The sequence below is a fragment of the Rhamphochromis sp. 'chilingali' genome (assembly GCF_963969265.1).
Source record: "Rhamphochromis sp. 'chilingali' genome assembly, chromosome: 11".
In the NCBI taxonomy this organism is placed as follows: Eukaryota; Metazoa; Chordata; class Actinopteri; order Cichliformes; family Cichlidae; genus Rhamphochromis; species Rhamphochromis sp. 'chilingali'.
In genome coordinates, this window is record NC_137938.1 from 38847588 (window position 1) to 38864766 (window position 17179).

General features: G+C 47.0%; 1 protein-coding gene across 5 annotated transcripts in view; it reads right to left on the reverse strand.

The window, feature by feature from the left end:
• LOC308405421 (atrial natriuretic peptide receptor 1-like) overlaps positions 1 to 11152 on the reverse strand; it is a 64983-nt gene extending 53831 nt beyond the window's left edge. For 3 of the 5 annotated variants that reach the window (XR_013973333.1, XM_080896058.1, XM_080896056.1), the window contains exons 1-3: positions 11014 to 11152; positions 10109 to 10202; positions 9215 to 10002 (exon numbers count right to left, since the gene is read on the reverse strand). Coding sequence is in view for 4 of the 5 variants with exons in the window: in XM_080896058.1 (XP_080752184.1) it covers positions 9215 to 9947 (733 nt within the window). In the remaining variant the exon portion in view is untranslated. Of the gene's footprint in view, positions 1 to 5939; positions 6017 to 6962; positions 7034 to 7735; positions 7824 to 8394; positions 8481 to 9214; positions 10003 to 10108; positions 10203 to 10612; positions 10958 to 11013 lie in introns of those variants that run through there. The other 2 variants (XM_080896059.1, XM_080896057.1) reach the window with 2 other exon arrangements.
• Between the last annotated feature and the right edge of the window lie 6027 nt (positions 11153 to 17179).

Here is a 17179-nt window from a genome sequence, read left to right on the forward strand (position 1 = left end):
CCACGTGATGAACCTAAATTGACCAGGAAACAATCCACATCTGCAGGAGTTCAACCGTCTCTGCTTCAGAGAAGAAAACTCAGCAGGTTTCATGCTCCACCCCCTCTAACAAGGAGGAGGAGCTTAACAACGCTGTCTGAAGGGCAGCTGTGTGTTTTGACAGAGACGGGAAAAATGAGTGCACTCAGAGAAATGTTTGTGACTCCAGCTGCTCCTGCCGGCTGTCGCGGCGAGTCTTTGTGGGTTTCCACAGAAACGGCGCTCCGTTGTTTGCTGTCTGGGTCAGGAGGACGTGATGTAAGGTGTTTGTATCTGCCCGCCGACACAGTGGCTGCATTAAATAACCACAGCCTCGGGTTTTTCCTAACTGAAGGAAAACATCAGGTTAACGAGCGCTCTAAGCTCGCCATCCTGCTGATGCGTGCGGTATCCTGACCCTCCGCTCAGAGATGACGCTGCCATTTTAAATCTTTCCTGATAGCTTCACTGTGCTGCAGTCAGCTCAGAGCACCGCAGGCAGTCAGAGCTGACGTCTCCGTTTACTCAGCAGCAGAGCGCAGGCCAAGCTGCCGCCGCTTCACTAGCTCGCCGTCTGTATCTGAGCGTGACCTCGCACGCAGGAAAAGGAAGCTTCACTCGGAGGAAACGATGGAGTCAGAGCCGTATCCAGCTTCTTGTACTGGCACTGGTTTCCTTTGAGGTCAGAGGACCGCGCTCCTCCTGTGTCAGGTTTCTGCTGCTTCCTCTTTCAGGACATGCGAAGCAGAAATCCAGGCTGCAGATGCAGACAGACACAAGCGTTCACCTCTGCACGACCTCCACGTCCACATTCGGTCTCAGGCCTAACATGTGCACGTGTGCCCGGTGTGGGTCCTGCAGCTCTTTTACTCTGCGGGCCCTGCTGTCAGTGTCACACATACCAAATCGACCCGAATCCTTTTTGAGCTTTTTATTTCTGTACTGACGAGCAAACCTGGAAGCTTCGGGGCGACCAAGCAAGCGATGGTCACAGTCAGAGGATCCCTGCAACTCTTCCAGCTGTCCCAGAATTCCCGTGCACATTTCGTTCTGGGCCCTCCAGTATCAGCTCCATCCGAACGTGAACCTTCATAAAATCAGGTCGCCGTGTCACTGGCGTTTAAACCAGGCTGAAGCTGAGACGCTCAGGAAAAGCTCCAGAGCGTTCCTCTGAGTTATGTTCGGCTGAAGGTTTTCAATTCAATTTTATTTATACAGCACCAAATCACAACAACAGTCGCCTCAAGGTGCTTTATATTGTAAGGTAGACCCCACAATAATACATGCAGAGAAAAACCCAACAATCATATGACCCCCTATGAGCAGCACTTTGGCGACAGTAGGAAGGAAAAACTCCCTTTTAACAGGAAGAAACCTCCAGCAGAACCAGGCTCAGGGAGGGGCGGGGCCATCTGCTGTGATTGGTTGGGGTGAGAGAAGGAAGACAGGATGAAGACATGCTGTGTTTGTTGCCGTTAATGCGTTCCTGAAACTTTCTCGTGTAAACAGGGTGATCCTCCATCAGCTCATCCACTCTGATCACTTCTTGTTCCTTCACACAGAGTGGAGAAGTTCCTGTTTAAAGAAAAGCGCCACTGGGGTTCACACACGGCCCAAAGTCGAGCAGACCGCAGATCACATGACCTGTCAGGTGATCAGGAGCACAGACAGAGGTCACAGCTCGACGACGGATGTCTAAAGTCACACGAGGTCAGACCTACCAGCTGTAACCACCCATCGTACTCAAGAACACCTGTGCAGGAGGGTTGAACAACAGCTTTCTGATTGGTACATGAGCCACCTGAGTTGCAGCTGCACCCACCGGTCTGAACATGCCCCTTCACAACAGTAACGACAGCAGATTGGTGGTTGGTGTCTGAACCCCCGTTGGCAGGCTGCCGGCAGGTGGTTCATCATCGTGACAGCTCAGACTGAGCCCCCCTCACAGATCTGATCGCTGATCAGCTGATTTTCCAGTGCACTCAGCTCCACGTCTGCAATCAGTTTCCAGCTCGGCGCCGTGACATCATCCAAAGCGAAGCAATAAATTTGCGGGTCGCCCCCCGCCCCCTCCCAGCCCCTCACTACTGACATTCCACCATATTAATCTTTAACCGCTGCCAGATGGACAGGAAGCAGCAGAGTGGGCTGAAGCACGGCCTCGTGGGTACGTTTGTTCAGGATGAGCTGCTTGCTTCATCACCATGGCGACGGCACACGGAGAGCATGATGTCAGAGGATGTTTGAGCTGCAGTTTGGCTTCAGTAGTCCAGAACCGCCAGAACCACGTCAGTCTGCTTCCTGCAGACATCACCAACGTAACAACGAGCTTTCACGCCGTAGGACGTTTCTCTCAGAGCGACTTTGACCAAAAACAACCGCACGCACATACAAATAAACACACTATGTATGTTATAAATTGACTGTACAGAAAAATTAATATTAAATCAACTTTGCTAAAATTATGTTGAACTGTAGTCTACTCTGGTCCCGTCCCCAGGCTAAACCCCCCAAAACGTGACCATCCAGAGTTGGGACCAGGAAGCAATTAAAAACCAGCAACAACAGTAAAGTTACAGCGGGATACAAATAACATCGGGCTGATCCTGCCACGATTTGCTCCCCCGGTTCAAATCACAGACAAACAGGATCCCACAGCTGTTTATGTTTTTGAACACATTTTCACAGAGAGGCTTTTTTTGATTTGATAGCAATGTTGAACATTATTACACAGGAAAAAACAACTGCATGTAAAATAATGACACCGTGAGCCTCTGCCTTTGTAAATGGAGGGACAGTAACTGCTGTAAAACCTGCAGACAGTCAGATTAACAGTATTTTGTCTCTATCTGCCATTCTGCAATTCATCTCATGTAAACAATAACGTGGCCACAGCGTGACGTGGAAAAAGCCACATACCTTTGACGTTGCGTGACGAACTCTGTATTCCTCGTCCACACGTAAACGCAAAAAAAGGAGTTTTAAAAATCTCCGTTTTCAGTGATTCGAAACGTCGTTTACGTGGACGAAACAGCTGCGTTTTCAAAAATACCCGTGTAGGTGCGGACGCAGCGTAAAAGAGTTAGTAGTTTATTTTATTACCTGTAATTTATTGCAGTTTACTTGTATTTGCTTAATTGTTTACTAAATGTTTGAGGTGTGAAGTAAACTGCAATGGAGCAAAATATGGGCGTGTGGTTGGAGGATGTGGTTGTGCGTGCGCGCCGGGGGGCAGCATTCTTCTTGTAAAACAAAGGGGGGCCTAGCGAAAAAGTTTGGGAACCACTGGCTTAAACGGTGCGTAAAGAATAGAGAACAAACTTTGTCCAAAAACCTCTCGTGTTTTTATTTTTAGCAGTCTCTTTTTTTCTGCAAAATGAAAACCAAGTTAGCCTTTTCTGTTGATACAACACCTCCTTTGGTTGGAAGCGGTGCTTAAACAATGGAAAACACAAACTTTGTCCTAAAACCTCTCATATCTGGCTGGCCTCGTTATCAGCCGGCAGCCATTAGCATTAATGCGTCAGCAAACAGTGACGCGGTGGAATCAGCGAGTGCTGCAAAGAGCTCACGCTGAGAGCACTCGTTAGGGTTCACTTTGGTCTCCAGTGAGACTTACAAACTAGTTCCACTCTCGGCTCCTATTAGCCCGTTAGCTGCGAGGAGCTAGGAGCTCGCCCCCTTGGTGGACTGGGATAGAGGGTAGAGTGGTCGTGATCGGGAGGTCGAGGTTTCAAATCAACTGAACGGCTACCCTGAGGAACCCCTGAGCGAGGTACCGTCCCCACACACTGCTCCTCATGCGCTGCACTGGTGGCTGCCCACTGCTTCACTGGCTGAATGGGTTAAATGCAGAGGAATTTCCCTATGGGGACTAACACATACACATTATTATTATTATTAATGAGGGCAGGGCTGATGAGCTGAAGCAAGAGGTTAATCAGCTGGAGGGCTCTTCAGTCCCAGGAGCTTCTCTGCAAACTCTCAGGGCTCATCTGCACCAAAGGACCGACGCCTCTGCTCACAGGAAACTTTGAACCCATGTCTCCAACTTGTCAACTGGAGTCCAGACTGGAGCTAACTGGATGATTATTCTGCCTGCTGCTGACCGGGAACCACAGGAAGCCGTTTATGGGTTTTTATCTCAGTGAAGCCTTTCAGTGTAATCGTCCTGTTGGCTGTGCTGACAGAGACGTGCGTGGCGTTTTAACGCACAGATTATCCAGAAGCTTCCAGACACACTGTAGCCTGCAGAAGACTTATTTCCCCACCGCAGAGCTCCTGGAGTCAAACTGCAGCTCACCTGCAGCTCACACTCCTCTGAGGCTGATTCGCTGCTGTCTGATGCCGTGCCTAATAAAGAGGCTGAGCTGTACTCAGAGCAGCTTGTCTCATAGTGTTTCATTAAGGAGACAAAAGGCAGACACAAGGTAAAATTAGCCTCAGTGTGTTTGGCAGGAAATACCTACAGATCTGATAGGCGTCCGCGGCGGCCTTATAAGGCGGCAGGTTGTGACCTCTGTTAATGAATGTGCTGTCGGGAGGTTTGCTGGCTCTGTGGGAACCGGAGAGGGAAGCTGCCTGAGGCTGTTTGTTCGAGCTCTCGGCGGGTTTACACACTGATACACCTCCGCAGATAGAGGACGCTTGATTTATGACTCCATCGCTAAACTGTGGCTGAGCCGAAGGCACCACGTCTCAGGTCCCGTGCTCCCCCTCAGCTGACCTGACAGACTTTCACTCCCACAAACTCCCAGCCTCTCTGAATTATCCATCACACGCGAGTCCCAGCCTCGCCTCCTGCTCCTGCTCTGTGTGCGAACGGCTTCACGGACGCTTGAAGTCCTCGCTTTGTACTGGAGAAACTATGCTGTTATAGTTTGAAAGCAGAAATGATGAAAAGACGATCAAAGACAGCGAGCGACGCAGGAAGGTTAGAGCGCTTTGTGGATGACTAAAACCCTGAAAAGTCAGGGCCTGCAGGCAGCTCGTCTGCACGTCTGCACCTCAGCCCGGCCGAGGCCGTGATCTCCGCTCACGGATCTCAGCTGGAGAACGGGCCGAAGCTCCGAGTGCAGGAATTTTTCTGCAGGTGTATCTGCACGGCGGCTGGGACACGAAACCCAGGTTAGAGTGTCACGAGGAAAAAACAGCCAGATGTGGGTCTACGGCGGCAAGCTGTAGCGGTTTTTCAAAATAAAAGCCCTGTGCTCCATGCAGGACTTCAGAGGCTAAAGAGAATCTGGTCAAAACCGTAAAATCATCCACATACGCAGCTTACTGAAACACAGCTTTCAGCACCAGCATCCGTACTGCCAGCTGCTGTCAGTTTATCTACACTGCAGGACGATGCTTTACTGCAGTACCGAGTCAGAATCCTTCTGTTTAGACTCTGAGGGCTCCGGCATTAAACCTGAACGCAGGTCTGATCATCTTTGACAGGAAATGACTTAACAACAGGTGTGTGTCTGCAGCTCCTCTGGCAAACCTGCCACAGCATCGCGGTCGATTCAGCTCGAGTTTCTGCCTCTGCTGCAGAGGAGGGGAGGGGGTAGAGGATCGCACACGCACACATCGTTTCTGTGTGTGTGTGTGCGTGCGTGCGTGTGCGTGTGTGCGTGTGTGTTCCTCTGAGCATGTATTCATATCTTTGTGAGGACCTGTCCCCGCGAGTTTGGAGCATGTTAGTGACAGGGTTAAGGTGGTTTGGGGTAAACGGTCAGTTACACGTCCCTACAAGTTATGAATACCTGACGTGTAGGGATGGGTATTGATAAGATTTTCACGATTCGATTCCATTTTCGATTCTGTTTATCGATTCTTTTTAAAAAAAAGGAGAACACTAAGGTCGATTAGCTCAGAACTTTGTTTTATATCTTCTCTTTGAACAAGATAGAAATTTAGGAGTAACATGGCCTTACAAACCCAACAGTGAGATCTTAAGAGATCCAGCCTGCGGCTCTTCAATGGGGTGTCACAGGGTCCCCGGGAAAAAAAACTGTAAATGTAAAATAATAAAATAAATATTCTTCTGTAGCAATAACAAAGTGTAACATAAATTATTCTGTAGCAATTACACAAGAATATCCAGTAATGTCCCTGCCTACAATTAAACACATTCACTTACTGAAAATCATCTGCTGTGGCAAACGGCTGCAAGCCTTTGACCACAAACTGAGTCACTGCTCGGTGACGTTCGTCTATCCTGGCCTGAAAGGAGACGCTACCGGCAGACTGCAGCGAGAACTGGCAGCATCTGAGCCAGACTCTGTCTCATCATGGTCACTAAATGCACAGTAATGGCAGCAGAGGCGGAGCCAGACATTTGAAACACCCGGGGCTTAGCCAAAAAGGGTAGTATGCATGTGGGATTTTTTTTTTTTTTTTTTTGGGGGGGGGGGGGGGGGGGGGGGTAGAAATGACTGAAAGATTAATTGGCTCTGTTTTGAGTTTTGTTCAAAGAAGAATGACTTCATATAGGGAAAAATATATATCATATGCAGGACACCTAAAACTAGTTTTTTAATTAGGCAGCAAGGCAGAACAAGGTCAGGGCTGTATCAAGACACGAGGACTAAACCCCAATTCAACCAGACCCAGAACTGATCCAGAATTAAAACAGGACTACAACAGTTCAAAATCAGGACTACTGAGGACTTAACCAAGACAGAACCAGAATCAGAACTAGATGATAGTAGCACTAAAAATCATCATAGACCTGCACTACACTTATTTTTTTAATTCTACCAAAGTTCACTATTTAGATTGAGAAAAGTTTATATAATTATTTAGCCTTGTTGTGCAAACAAGCCTGCATAACTTAATAAATATAGAATTTGAAAAATAACAAACCTAAAAAGAAACACTAGGTACGAGATACATGAGGACCTATGATACGGTGATACTTTTGGTAAACAACCATTTGACTAACATGTGTGTCTCACCTGCTCTTGTTCATCTCTGTTCTGTCCTCATTCTCCATCTCCCTCTCTGTTCCTCTCTCTCCCTCTTTGTGCTGACAATCATCAAATATACAGTTGAAACCACATATTTACAAACTCTTCAGATCAAAACACTTTTATAATTGTAACATCAAATCAGACTAAATGTTTATTTTTTAGATTGATAAATATAAAAAACATATTTGTTAACTTTAAGAGTAAAGAGAGAAACTATCTGTATTTCTTAATTGTAAATGGCACCAAATTGTATTCAAACTGAGCCACACTTATGGAGCTCCACAGTTCTGTTCCTGGTGTTTTGGTTGACATCTCTTGATGTTCCCATGTCACAGAAACAGGCTCTGTGTTTTGCCTTATATGCATCCACAGCTGTGCCACCAATTTACTCACATGGACTCTACTAACCTATCAGAAGCTTCTTCAGCTCAGAATGGAATCGTCTGGAGTTTTCTTATTAATTAACAATAAACTTAGTGTACATGTACTCCTAAATTTGATGAAAGTGATAAAAAACAGAAATCTCTGTCTCTCTTTATTCTGACATTTAACTAATTCAAAATATATTTCAATATTTATCTAAAACAAAAGTTTACTCTAAATTGATGTTGTACAGTAAAAATGTTTTATGTTTTCTCCCTAAAGTGTAAATATCTGGTTACAAATGTGAATATCCTGCTGTGTACTGAAATCCCTCTTATTTTGCATAGAAATATACTGAACAACATACAAAGCATAATATATAAAATAACATTTACCTGAGTTTTTTCTTTGAAAGAACCCTCGAATGTCCATTCTTATATTTCAGTACATAACTGAAACCGATTTAGTCGGGGAGGGTAAGAACTGAAAATATGAAATAAACACACGTAAGCTAAGACTCTCTAAAAAAATAGCATTTGTTCGGCTTTTCATTTCGCCATTTGTTGATTCACTTGAAGAGCAAGTAACGTAATATTGGTCAAGTGATCAGTTTGATATCAATCTTTCGTGATGCACCGTCATATTTACATTATTTGTACGGTACGAATGATTTGCTTTGGTACCTGCTCAAACTTAAGCTCTCCTAGTATGGCTGGCTCCGTTTCTCCAACAGCGCACACAGGCAGCAGCTGCCCCGCCCCCTCGCTCAGTCGCTTAGTGCCTGAGCTCAGATCATACCAATATCAGGGGGGATTCACGCACAGTCATAAATTCCCCCAAGTGTGCACTATGTGCTTCGAATATTGTGTGTACTTTTTGTTTTATACAGTTGTCAGCCAGGCATCTATGAAAAAATTACACTCCAAAAGACCCCGGGCTTCTGACAAAACAACCCGGGCTTAAGCCCAGTAAGCCACCCCCACGCTCCGCCCCTGAATGGCAGGTTTGTAATAAGGCAGATCGCGCTAACATAATATGTTAGTTGATTATTTACCTGCCGCATTAACGGGAGAGGACGTGCAAACGTTACCGCTGCTGCTGGGTTGAGATTCACGAGTCCAGAATTAAAAACATGACATTCATTTAAGGTCAGGTGTTTCGTGAGCAAATGCTTTTGCATATTCGTAGTGTTTCCTCCCTTAAATGAAATCTCTACTTTGCAAGTATTGCAAGTTGCCCTGTTGTCATCCGTTCTCGTAAAGTATAACCAAGCTTTTGAGCGTTTGAGCCGCCGTGTTTCCTGCCAGGTAAATGACGCTCCGCAACGTGGTGACGTCATTCGGGGCGACTGGAATCGATAAGGGAATCGTTTGCAAAAATGGCAAACAATTCCAAGGAACTGAAACAGTGGGAACCGGTTCTCAACAAGAACCGGTCTTCGATACCCATCCCTACCAACGTGTGTGTGTTTGTGTAGCAGCAGGGTGATGCTGTGCACAGATAAAGGTTTCCGATTGGACAGACCGGTGCGATCTACCTGGTGCCTGCTGGTTTTTCTGGACTAACACAAGATGTTGACAAAGCTGATTTCTAGATAATTTTTGCTGCGAGGAAAACAGTGTGGTGTGGACGTCGCATAACGTCAGTTGCGAGAATCAAAGAGAAAGCACACCACCGAAGCTCGCCACATGCTGAAAATGCCACGTCCAGGTGAGCAGCTCTCTGATTTGCTCGAGCGTGTTTGTTCACATTCAATTTTAGTTAAAACTCTGATTTGATTCAGATGACCTTAACGTACAGGTGTCATGAAGGGGGCGTCACCTACAGAGACCAGTTTGGAAGCACGTTTATTTGGCGGCCGGTCGCGGACTCACCTCGCCCGTTATCCTGGATTTTGGAGAGGATCTGGGAGTAGGTCACGGACTCCTCCATGAACACGCTTTCCTCGACGCTGATGTTGATGTTGCTCAGCTCCATGTACAGACCCTCGATGGCGAAGTAGCACGGCCGGTCGTCCTTCTTGTTGTCGCTGAAGACAACCATCACCTGTTCCCGCCACCCAAAATGCTCGCAGATCCGCACTGCGAACCGCCCAAGCTTCTTGTGCGTTGGCCCCGTGTTGGTGATGGACAGGTACGTTCCGCTGGAAAATGCCACGGCCGGGGCGCCTGCCGTCACCATGGGGACGCTCCAGTGGGTGGTGAAGAGGCCGACGGGGGAGGAGCTGTAGGAGCAGCCGGGCCCGATGAACACCCACGGGTTGTAGGCGAGTTTCAGGTCCACCGCCATGAGCGGGGCGACGGACTCGGAGCACATCCCATCCTTGTCCTGGCTGTTCTTGAAGAAGTACACAAGGTGATGGTTGGGGAGGAGCGTGGGGTCGGCGTTGATGTTTCTGACGGCCCGGTCCACGGCAGGGCCGATGCGAGGCCACGCCCACGGGTATCTGGTGTTGTTTTCTGGTAAAATGACAGCCAGTGTGATGTTCTGGAGGCGTTCGTGGTCATGCTGGGTTTGACCCAGGCCGTAAGTTCGGGCCTCCGCTGGCAGGCTGAGCAGAACCGGCAGAGCCAGCAGGAGGGTGGCGCCTTCCTTCCAGCGGGCCATCCTCCACCCACAGGTGGTCCACGTCCACCGCAGCTGGGTAACCGAGCGCCGCGAGCTGCAGAGACACAACAGAGGCATTAGCCAGGCCTGAGGTGTGAAACTCGCTGTAAGCAAAGCCTAATCACATGCTGAGCACAGCGCGAGCTGCCGCCACGCCTCACCTCACTCCAACAATCTGCTCCGTCAGTCCTTAAAGGCCTCGCCGAGGCGGGGGAGACAAACTCCCTGAAGCGTTCCTGGAAGACCGTCCACCCTCTAAACAAACAAGATGAAGCCGCCGTGATGTCAGACAAATACGCGCCATCGGTCGGCCTCATGAGCGCCAGACCTGCCTGTGCTAAAGTGAGACCGCCATTGAAGCTTCATACCATAATTTATTTATACAGCACTTTAAAAACAACACATGGCTGACCAGCAGAAATAATAAAAATACAATAAATAAATAACAATAACAGTGTCAGTTACCCACTGAGTCAAAGGCCAGTGAATAAAAATGAGTTTTGCACTGATGTGCAGAGGAGGCTTCGGGGCCACAGCAGCGGACGCACGTTTCAGCCGTGATTTAGGGGCTGAGACCGTCCACTGCAGGAAAACACGCTCCTCGTCACGCCTCGTTCACACACACACTAACACAGACTGGGGCAGCCAGGTTTCGAACCACCAACCTTCTGATCAGTGGATGCTGAACCTCCTGAGCCACAGCCGCCCCTAAAACAACCTGAACGTGGAGCAGCTCAGGGCGTCAGACACACTGTGGATGTGGGTGATGGGTTCGTGCTTGTCTCCCAGTGTAGCTTTCAGCACAGAGGCAGGCTCAGAGGTGCCACTCTGCCACGCCAGTTGCTCATCCTGCATCTGTGACCGTGTGCACACGGGATCACCTGCGGGCACGTTGGCACTAACGGGCTTCCATACACGCCGTGCCTGAAAGCGTCTGCGCCCGCGGACCGCAGCTGTCCGTCCTCGGGCTTCCTGAACTTTGCCCCCGGAGGAAAAGTGTGTCTCCAAACTTTAACGCTGTAAAAACACGTTCAGAGATAAAAACACGGAACTTCAGCACACTTACATTCAGCGCGTTCACGTGCGCGCAGATCAGCTGTAAATCCTCCAAGTCCGCTCAGGTCACAGGCACGAGCCCTCCGGAGTGTCAGCCCGAGCCCACTCAGCTCCCACTGCCACACAGCGGCGGAGCAGCCGGACCGACCACAGCCTTCAGGGCGGAGAGCCGGGGAGGAGCGGGGGAGGAGCGGGGGGAGGAACCAGACCAGGGCTGCACAGCAGAGGCAAACAGCCTCTACAGCCCAGCGGCGCTGTCACTGCGCCCTCTGGTGGCCGCCTGCAGTTCCTCTGGTGTCCAGCAGAGGCAGCAGAGCGTCAGTCTCCACAGACGCCCATGTTATCAGAATCAGATCATTTATGAGGAAATGATGTGTTTACAGTCGCTCCAAGACAATGAGAGCAACAGATTGAACCAGTGAAATAATGTATTATACAGTTACAAACATAAGAAATCGCTCAATTATAAACATCCAGAGTATTACAGAGGTGAAATATATATGATTGACATTTTAATTTTTTTAAACGAACTTTATTTAGAACAATAACAATGACAATCTCAAAGAGACAAGCGACATATTGAATCATTCAGAACAGAATCACACCTCCTTTTTCTTTTCTCCCAATCAGAGGAATACACATCACTGCCACAGTTGGTACACCACGATGAAATCGACAATAACTGAAAGTAAACACACATACACACACAGACATATATATGTATACATGTCTGTGTGTATAAATGTGTACGTATGCATATACACACGCATCTACATAATAATAATAATATAAAAAGATGAATAACCAATACAAAAATAACTAAATAACAATAAAAAAAGAATGAAAAACAAGGAACAGAAATAAAGGAGACAAGGGGATCACAAACTCTCTACAAGTGAGGTTCCATAAACAAGACACATAACTTAAATAAGGGGCTAAGAGAAATCAAACTCTTCTAAAAAACTATGCAGTTTGATTGCTCGGAGCTTATTTATTAGCTTAAGAGATTTACAGGAGTTAGTTTTTAAGAGCAGGCCATGAAGGGGGGATTTAGCATATCGGCATTTATGAATGTAATGCTTTGTTATAATAATGATATATGATTGACCTGTGAATTTCACCGTGTGCTGTGCGTTAGATGGAGCTGTACAGAAATCCACAGACAGTGGTGCATTATGGGTAATCTCAGTCTCTCACTGAACGTGCTCCTGTGACTGGCCAGCACGTCATTGAGTGGGTGGGCGGTATTATCCAGCATCGTCCTTATCTTGGACAAACATCCACCTCTCTGACACCACCCTAATAGGGTCCAGCTTTGAGGTAGAGCAGGTCACCTACTGATCAGAAGGTTGGTGGTTCAATCCCTGCATGCTAAGTATCCTAACCTCCGATGCATCCATCAGAGTATGAATGTGTCTGCATGTAGTCAGAAAGCACCAAGTATAGAGACGGTGAATGGTGCACGTTGTACAGAGCGCTTTGAGTACTCTGGAGTAGAAAAGTGCTGTATAAGAATCAGTCCACTTAGTATTTAACACCAGTGTCCACATCTCTTCTTCGCCAGTTTGTCAGCTAACTTGTGTTAGTAACAGGCCATCTTTACTCGCCGTACTAAGTAACTATGGATAACTTACCATACTGTCCTTGTGGTCTCTGGATTCACCACTGCCTGCAGCCCGCTCACTTCTTGGACGCTGGTCACCACCTTTCCCCATCTGCCTGGATCTCCAGATGGCGACCGTGGCTCAGGGGGTTGGGAAGCGTATCTGTAACCAGAAGGTCGCCGGTTCGATCCCTGGGCTCTCTGTCCTGGTCGTTGTGTCCTTGGGCAAGACACTTTACCCTACTTACCTACTGGTGCTGGCCAGAGGGGCCGATGGCGCGATATGGCAGCCTCGCTCAGGGCAGCTGTGGCTACAACTGTAGCTGCCTCCACCAGTGTGTGAATGCGAGAGTGAATGAATAGTGGCATTGTAAAGCGCTTTGGGTGCCTTGAAAAGCGCTATATAAATCCAATCCATTATTATTGTTATTATCAATCAGCCTGGAGGTTGTTTACACCCTTGCTGGATGCTCACCCGGCTATCCACGCTTCTCTTCATGCCATTACCACTCCACCTGCCATAACTCAGTCTGTCTCCTCATCTACACCCCGGGCTTCCTGAGCCTCTGCTGATAAACCTTTCCCTCTGTTCACAGAGCCCCGCACATCTGACACACGTTGTAGCAGTACCTCTCTGGGTTTTCTTTGTGTCACCAAATAAAGCTTGTGAGAAACCTTACCATTGCTTCCCATACTCATATCCATATCTGGGTCCACGTCCACGTATTGGTCTCTGAGCCCCATAACACTCACAGGTCAATTCAATTCTGTTTTATTTAAATAGCGCCAAATCACAACAAAAGTCACCTCAAGATGCTTCGTATTGTAAGGTAGACCCCACAATAATACATACAGAGAAAAACCCAGCAATCATATGACCCCTATGAGCAGCACTTTGGTGACAGTGGGAAGGAAAAACTCCCTTTTAACAGGAAGAAACCTCCAGCAGAACCAGGCTCAGGGAGGGGCGGGGCCATCTGCTGTGATTGGTTGGGGTGAGAGAAGGAAGACAGGATAAAGACATGCTGTGGAAGAGAGACAGAGGTTAATAACAGATATGATTCAATGCAGAGAGGTCTGTTAACACATAGTGAGTGAGAAAGGTGACTGGAAAGGAAAAACTCAATGCATCATGGGAATCCCCGGCAGCCTACGTCTATTGCAGCATAACTAAGGGAGGATTCAGGGTCACCTGGTCCAGCCCTAACTATATGCTTTAGCAAAAAGGAAAGTTTGAAGCCTAATCTTGAAAGTAGAGATAGTGTCTGTCTCCTGAATCCAAACTGGAAGCTGGTTCCACAGAAGAGGGGCCTGAAAACTGAAGGCTCTGCCTCCCATTCTACTTTTAAATACTCTAGGAACAACAAGTAGGCCTGCAGAGCGAGAGCGAAGTGCTCTAATAGGGTGATATGGTACTACAAGGCCATTAAGATAAGATGGGGCCTGATTATTTAAGACCTTGTATGTGAGGAGCAGGACTTTGAATTCACGGACAGAGCTGGGTGTCAAATGTATGCTATGCCTTCTGATGCTGCTGCCTAAGGGAAGCATGTATAATGTAAACAGAATTGGTCTGTTTGGAAGCTGACACAGTCTCTATGGAGATGGGTTTTTGGGGGGGTAGCAGGAGGAGAGAAGCTGCATGTCATGGTCCGGGTGTGTGCCAGTGTGTCTCCCTCCGAGCCGGCGTCTCCACCCCTGGGAGGGGCCTCAGTGTTTTTGCTGATCGCTTACATCTGTGGGTAATTAGCCGGGGACTCATAAGGCCAGCGTTCTCAATCTCTCTTCGCCAGATTCTCTGCTAAACATCAGTCAGTGCAGGCCACCACCATAATTTCCTTACGTGTTTTTTTTGTGAATCACTTTTGCTTCACTGTATGTTTGTTTTTTGTGCGCCTCCCTTTTTCAGCTACACCTAACTGTTAAACCCCTGGCGAAGAGCTTCTACTTGGATGCTGGACCTTCTGGCAGTCCCTCAGGCTACCACCAAAACTACCTACCTGCCTCTCTGCCTCCACGCCAGGAGTTTTTGGATTTACACACCCGGATTACTCCCCCTCTATGTTATCTCCGACCTCCGTTGGCAAGTACACAGTACGAAGGAGGATTTTGAGCCAAACAACATATTCATATGCCTCCTTATTTATGTTTTGAACATTTGCATTCTGTTACAGTGACCCCGACCTTTCCCTGGACCTTTTGTGACTTGCTTTCCAGTCCAATCCCCGGACCCGGACCAGATCATTATTTAGTTAACGTCTACGCTCACCTTTTGTTTATGAATATTTTGTGTGCACATTAAACATTATTCTTAATATATATTTACGAGCTGTTCGGCGTCTTGCGTTTGAGTCCTGTCACTCGTCTGAAACGGTCCCGGCCGTAACACTGCAGAGAGGCGTGTAAGACTGCAACTCTGCTTCCTGGTCCCAACTCTGGATAGTCATATTTTAAGATAAGATAGAACTTTATTAATCCCTCGGGTGGGTTCCTCTGGGAAATTCGACTTCCAAAAAGCACAGCAACGACCGAAGTTACAGTTACAGAATTGTTATATATATATATACACACACACACACACACACACACACACACACACACACACACACACACACACACACACACACACACACACATATATAAATACAGAGACAAATATAAATAAAATATACAAAGGGGATAAATAGAATAAATAGGAATAAAAAATAAAAATACAAGTGAATTGCACATTTCAAGTATGGAGTCTATTGCACCGTTGACTATTAACAAAGGTATTGCACAGTGAGGTGAAGAGGCACTACAGCTTAGTTGTTCCCCCCTCCTTTGTCCTCCTGTTTCCCCTCCCTCTCCCCTCCAGAGAGGAGTTAAACAGTCTGATGGCGTGTGGGACAAAGGAGTTTTTAAGTCTGTTAGTTCTTGTCTTGGGGAGAAGCAACCTGTCACTGAACAGACTCTTCTGGTTGTTTATGGCCGTGTGCAGAGGATGCCCAGCATTGTTCATAATGTCCATCAGTTTCTTTAATGTCCTTTTCTCTGCCACTGTCACCAGAGGGGGGTTTAATAAATTTGTCCATATTTCTAGAAATGAGAGCTGCTCCATCCAAAGTGGGATGGATGCCGTCTCTCCTAACAAGACCAGGTTTCTTCCAGAAGGTTTGCCAATTCTCTATGAAGCCCACTTTGGTTTTTTTAAACAAATTAAATGGAGAATCTGCACCTTCAACATAACAGTTGTGCCATTTGAAAAGTGTCACTTTCAGCATTAAGGCACATCTTTTATTCTGAAGGCAGTCATTCCCCCCCCGACCATGACCCTTGGTCCTGAGAGAGTCCTCTGTGCAGACTGTGTGTGACAGAGGTTTGCAGCTGTATATAGGTGCACTGCTTATAATAAGAGTATGTTCATGGTGGGGTGAGTTGGACCTGTTGTGGTTTAAGAACCAGCTTTAAAAACAGAAGCAAAGAAAAAGCTCCTCACTCTGAACGTGTTTCAATAAAACATAAAGAATGAAGTATTGATTTTGCTCAAATATGCACTTCCTGGGTTCATTTGTGTTCCTGCAGCTTCCAGTGTCTCAGAAAATCTTCTTCAGAGTGAACATGAAGAGCAGGATCAGCTGGGAACATGTGACCAGGTGCTGATGTACTTCCTGTTAGGACACCAAACATGAATTATAGATTTCCTTCCAGCTGGAATCAAACATCAATCAAACATCCCCAACAGGCACATGCAGGGGGGGGGCTGGAGGGGCTTGAGCGCCCCTTTCCTGATGGGTGCCCAAAGTGCCCTTTTGTTGAGGCAACCTAAACAAAATAATTATTTATTTATTATTTATTTATTTGTTAGAGTCCTGTCTGTGCCCCTCAACAATAATATTTATCTATTAATCACAGTTTTGCTAAATAAAAGGATCGGGCTTGCATTTGCATTACATTTGTTTTCCACTTCTGGATACAATTCAGAAAGTCTAGATTCAGAGAAATGCGCCCTGTGTAAGACCTTAAATTGAATAAGTCCAAGAGGAGCGCAGGAGGTGGACGATCGTACCCTCGCTATAGCCTGTTCCCAAGACTCCTCATGGATTTGAATTCCTAGTTCTCCTTCCCGTGGACACTTAAGCTTAACATTAGAGTGGTTACTAAAAGACGGGATAGTATCATAGAGTTTCGAAATGGTTCCTCTGTGATGAGGAATAAATGATAACGTAGTTTCCCACTGCTGTTCTGGAGGCAAAGAGGGAAATTTGGGAAACACTTGGCAACAAAATTTCGAATTTGAAAATAGTGAAACAAATGGGTGGTAGGGAGATCGTACCGAGAGGCACAGAGAGACTTGATGAATTTAAGAATCTTATGATTTAATAAAGAAATTTGCACAGAGACGGTAAAATTCTGATGACTGATAACGTAGATGAATACAACAGACGAGGAACAGGCGTTTAAATGCACAAAGGAGACAGTCAGAGACAACTCGGGACAACTGGAGACATTTAAGGATGCAGGGACTGACAGAGACGACGTCTCATCGTGACGAGTAAAGTTTATCTTGCTCTGGCTGGGCAGCTCTCTGGGT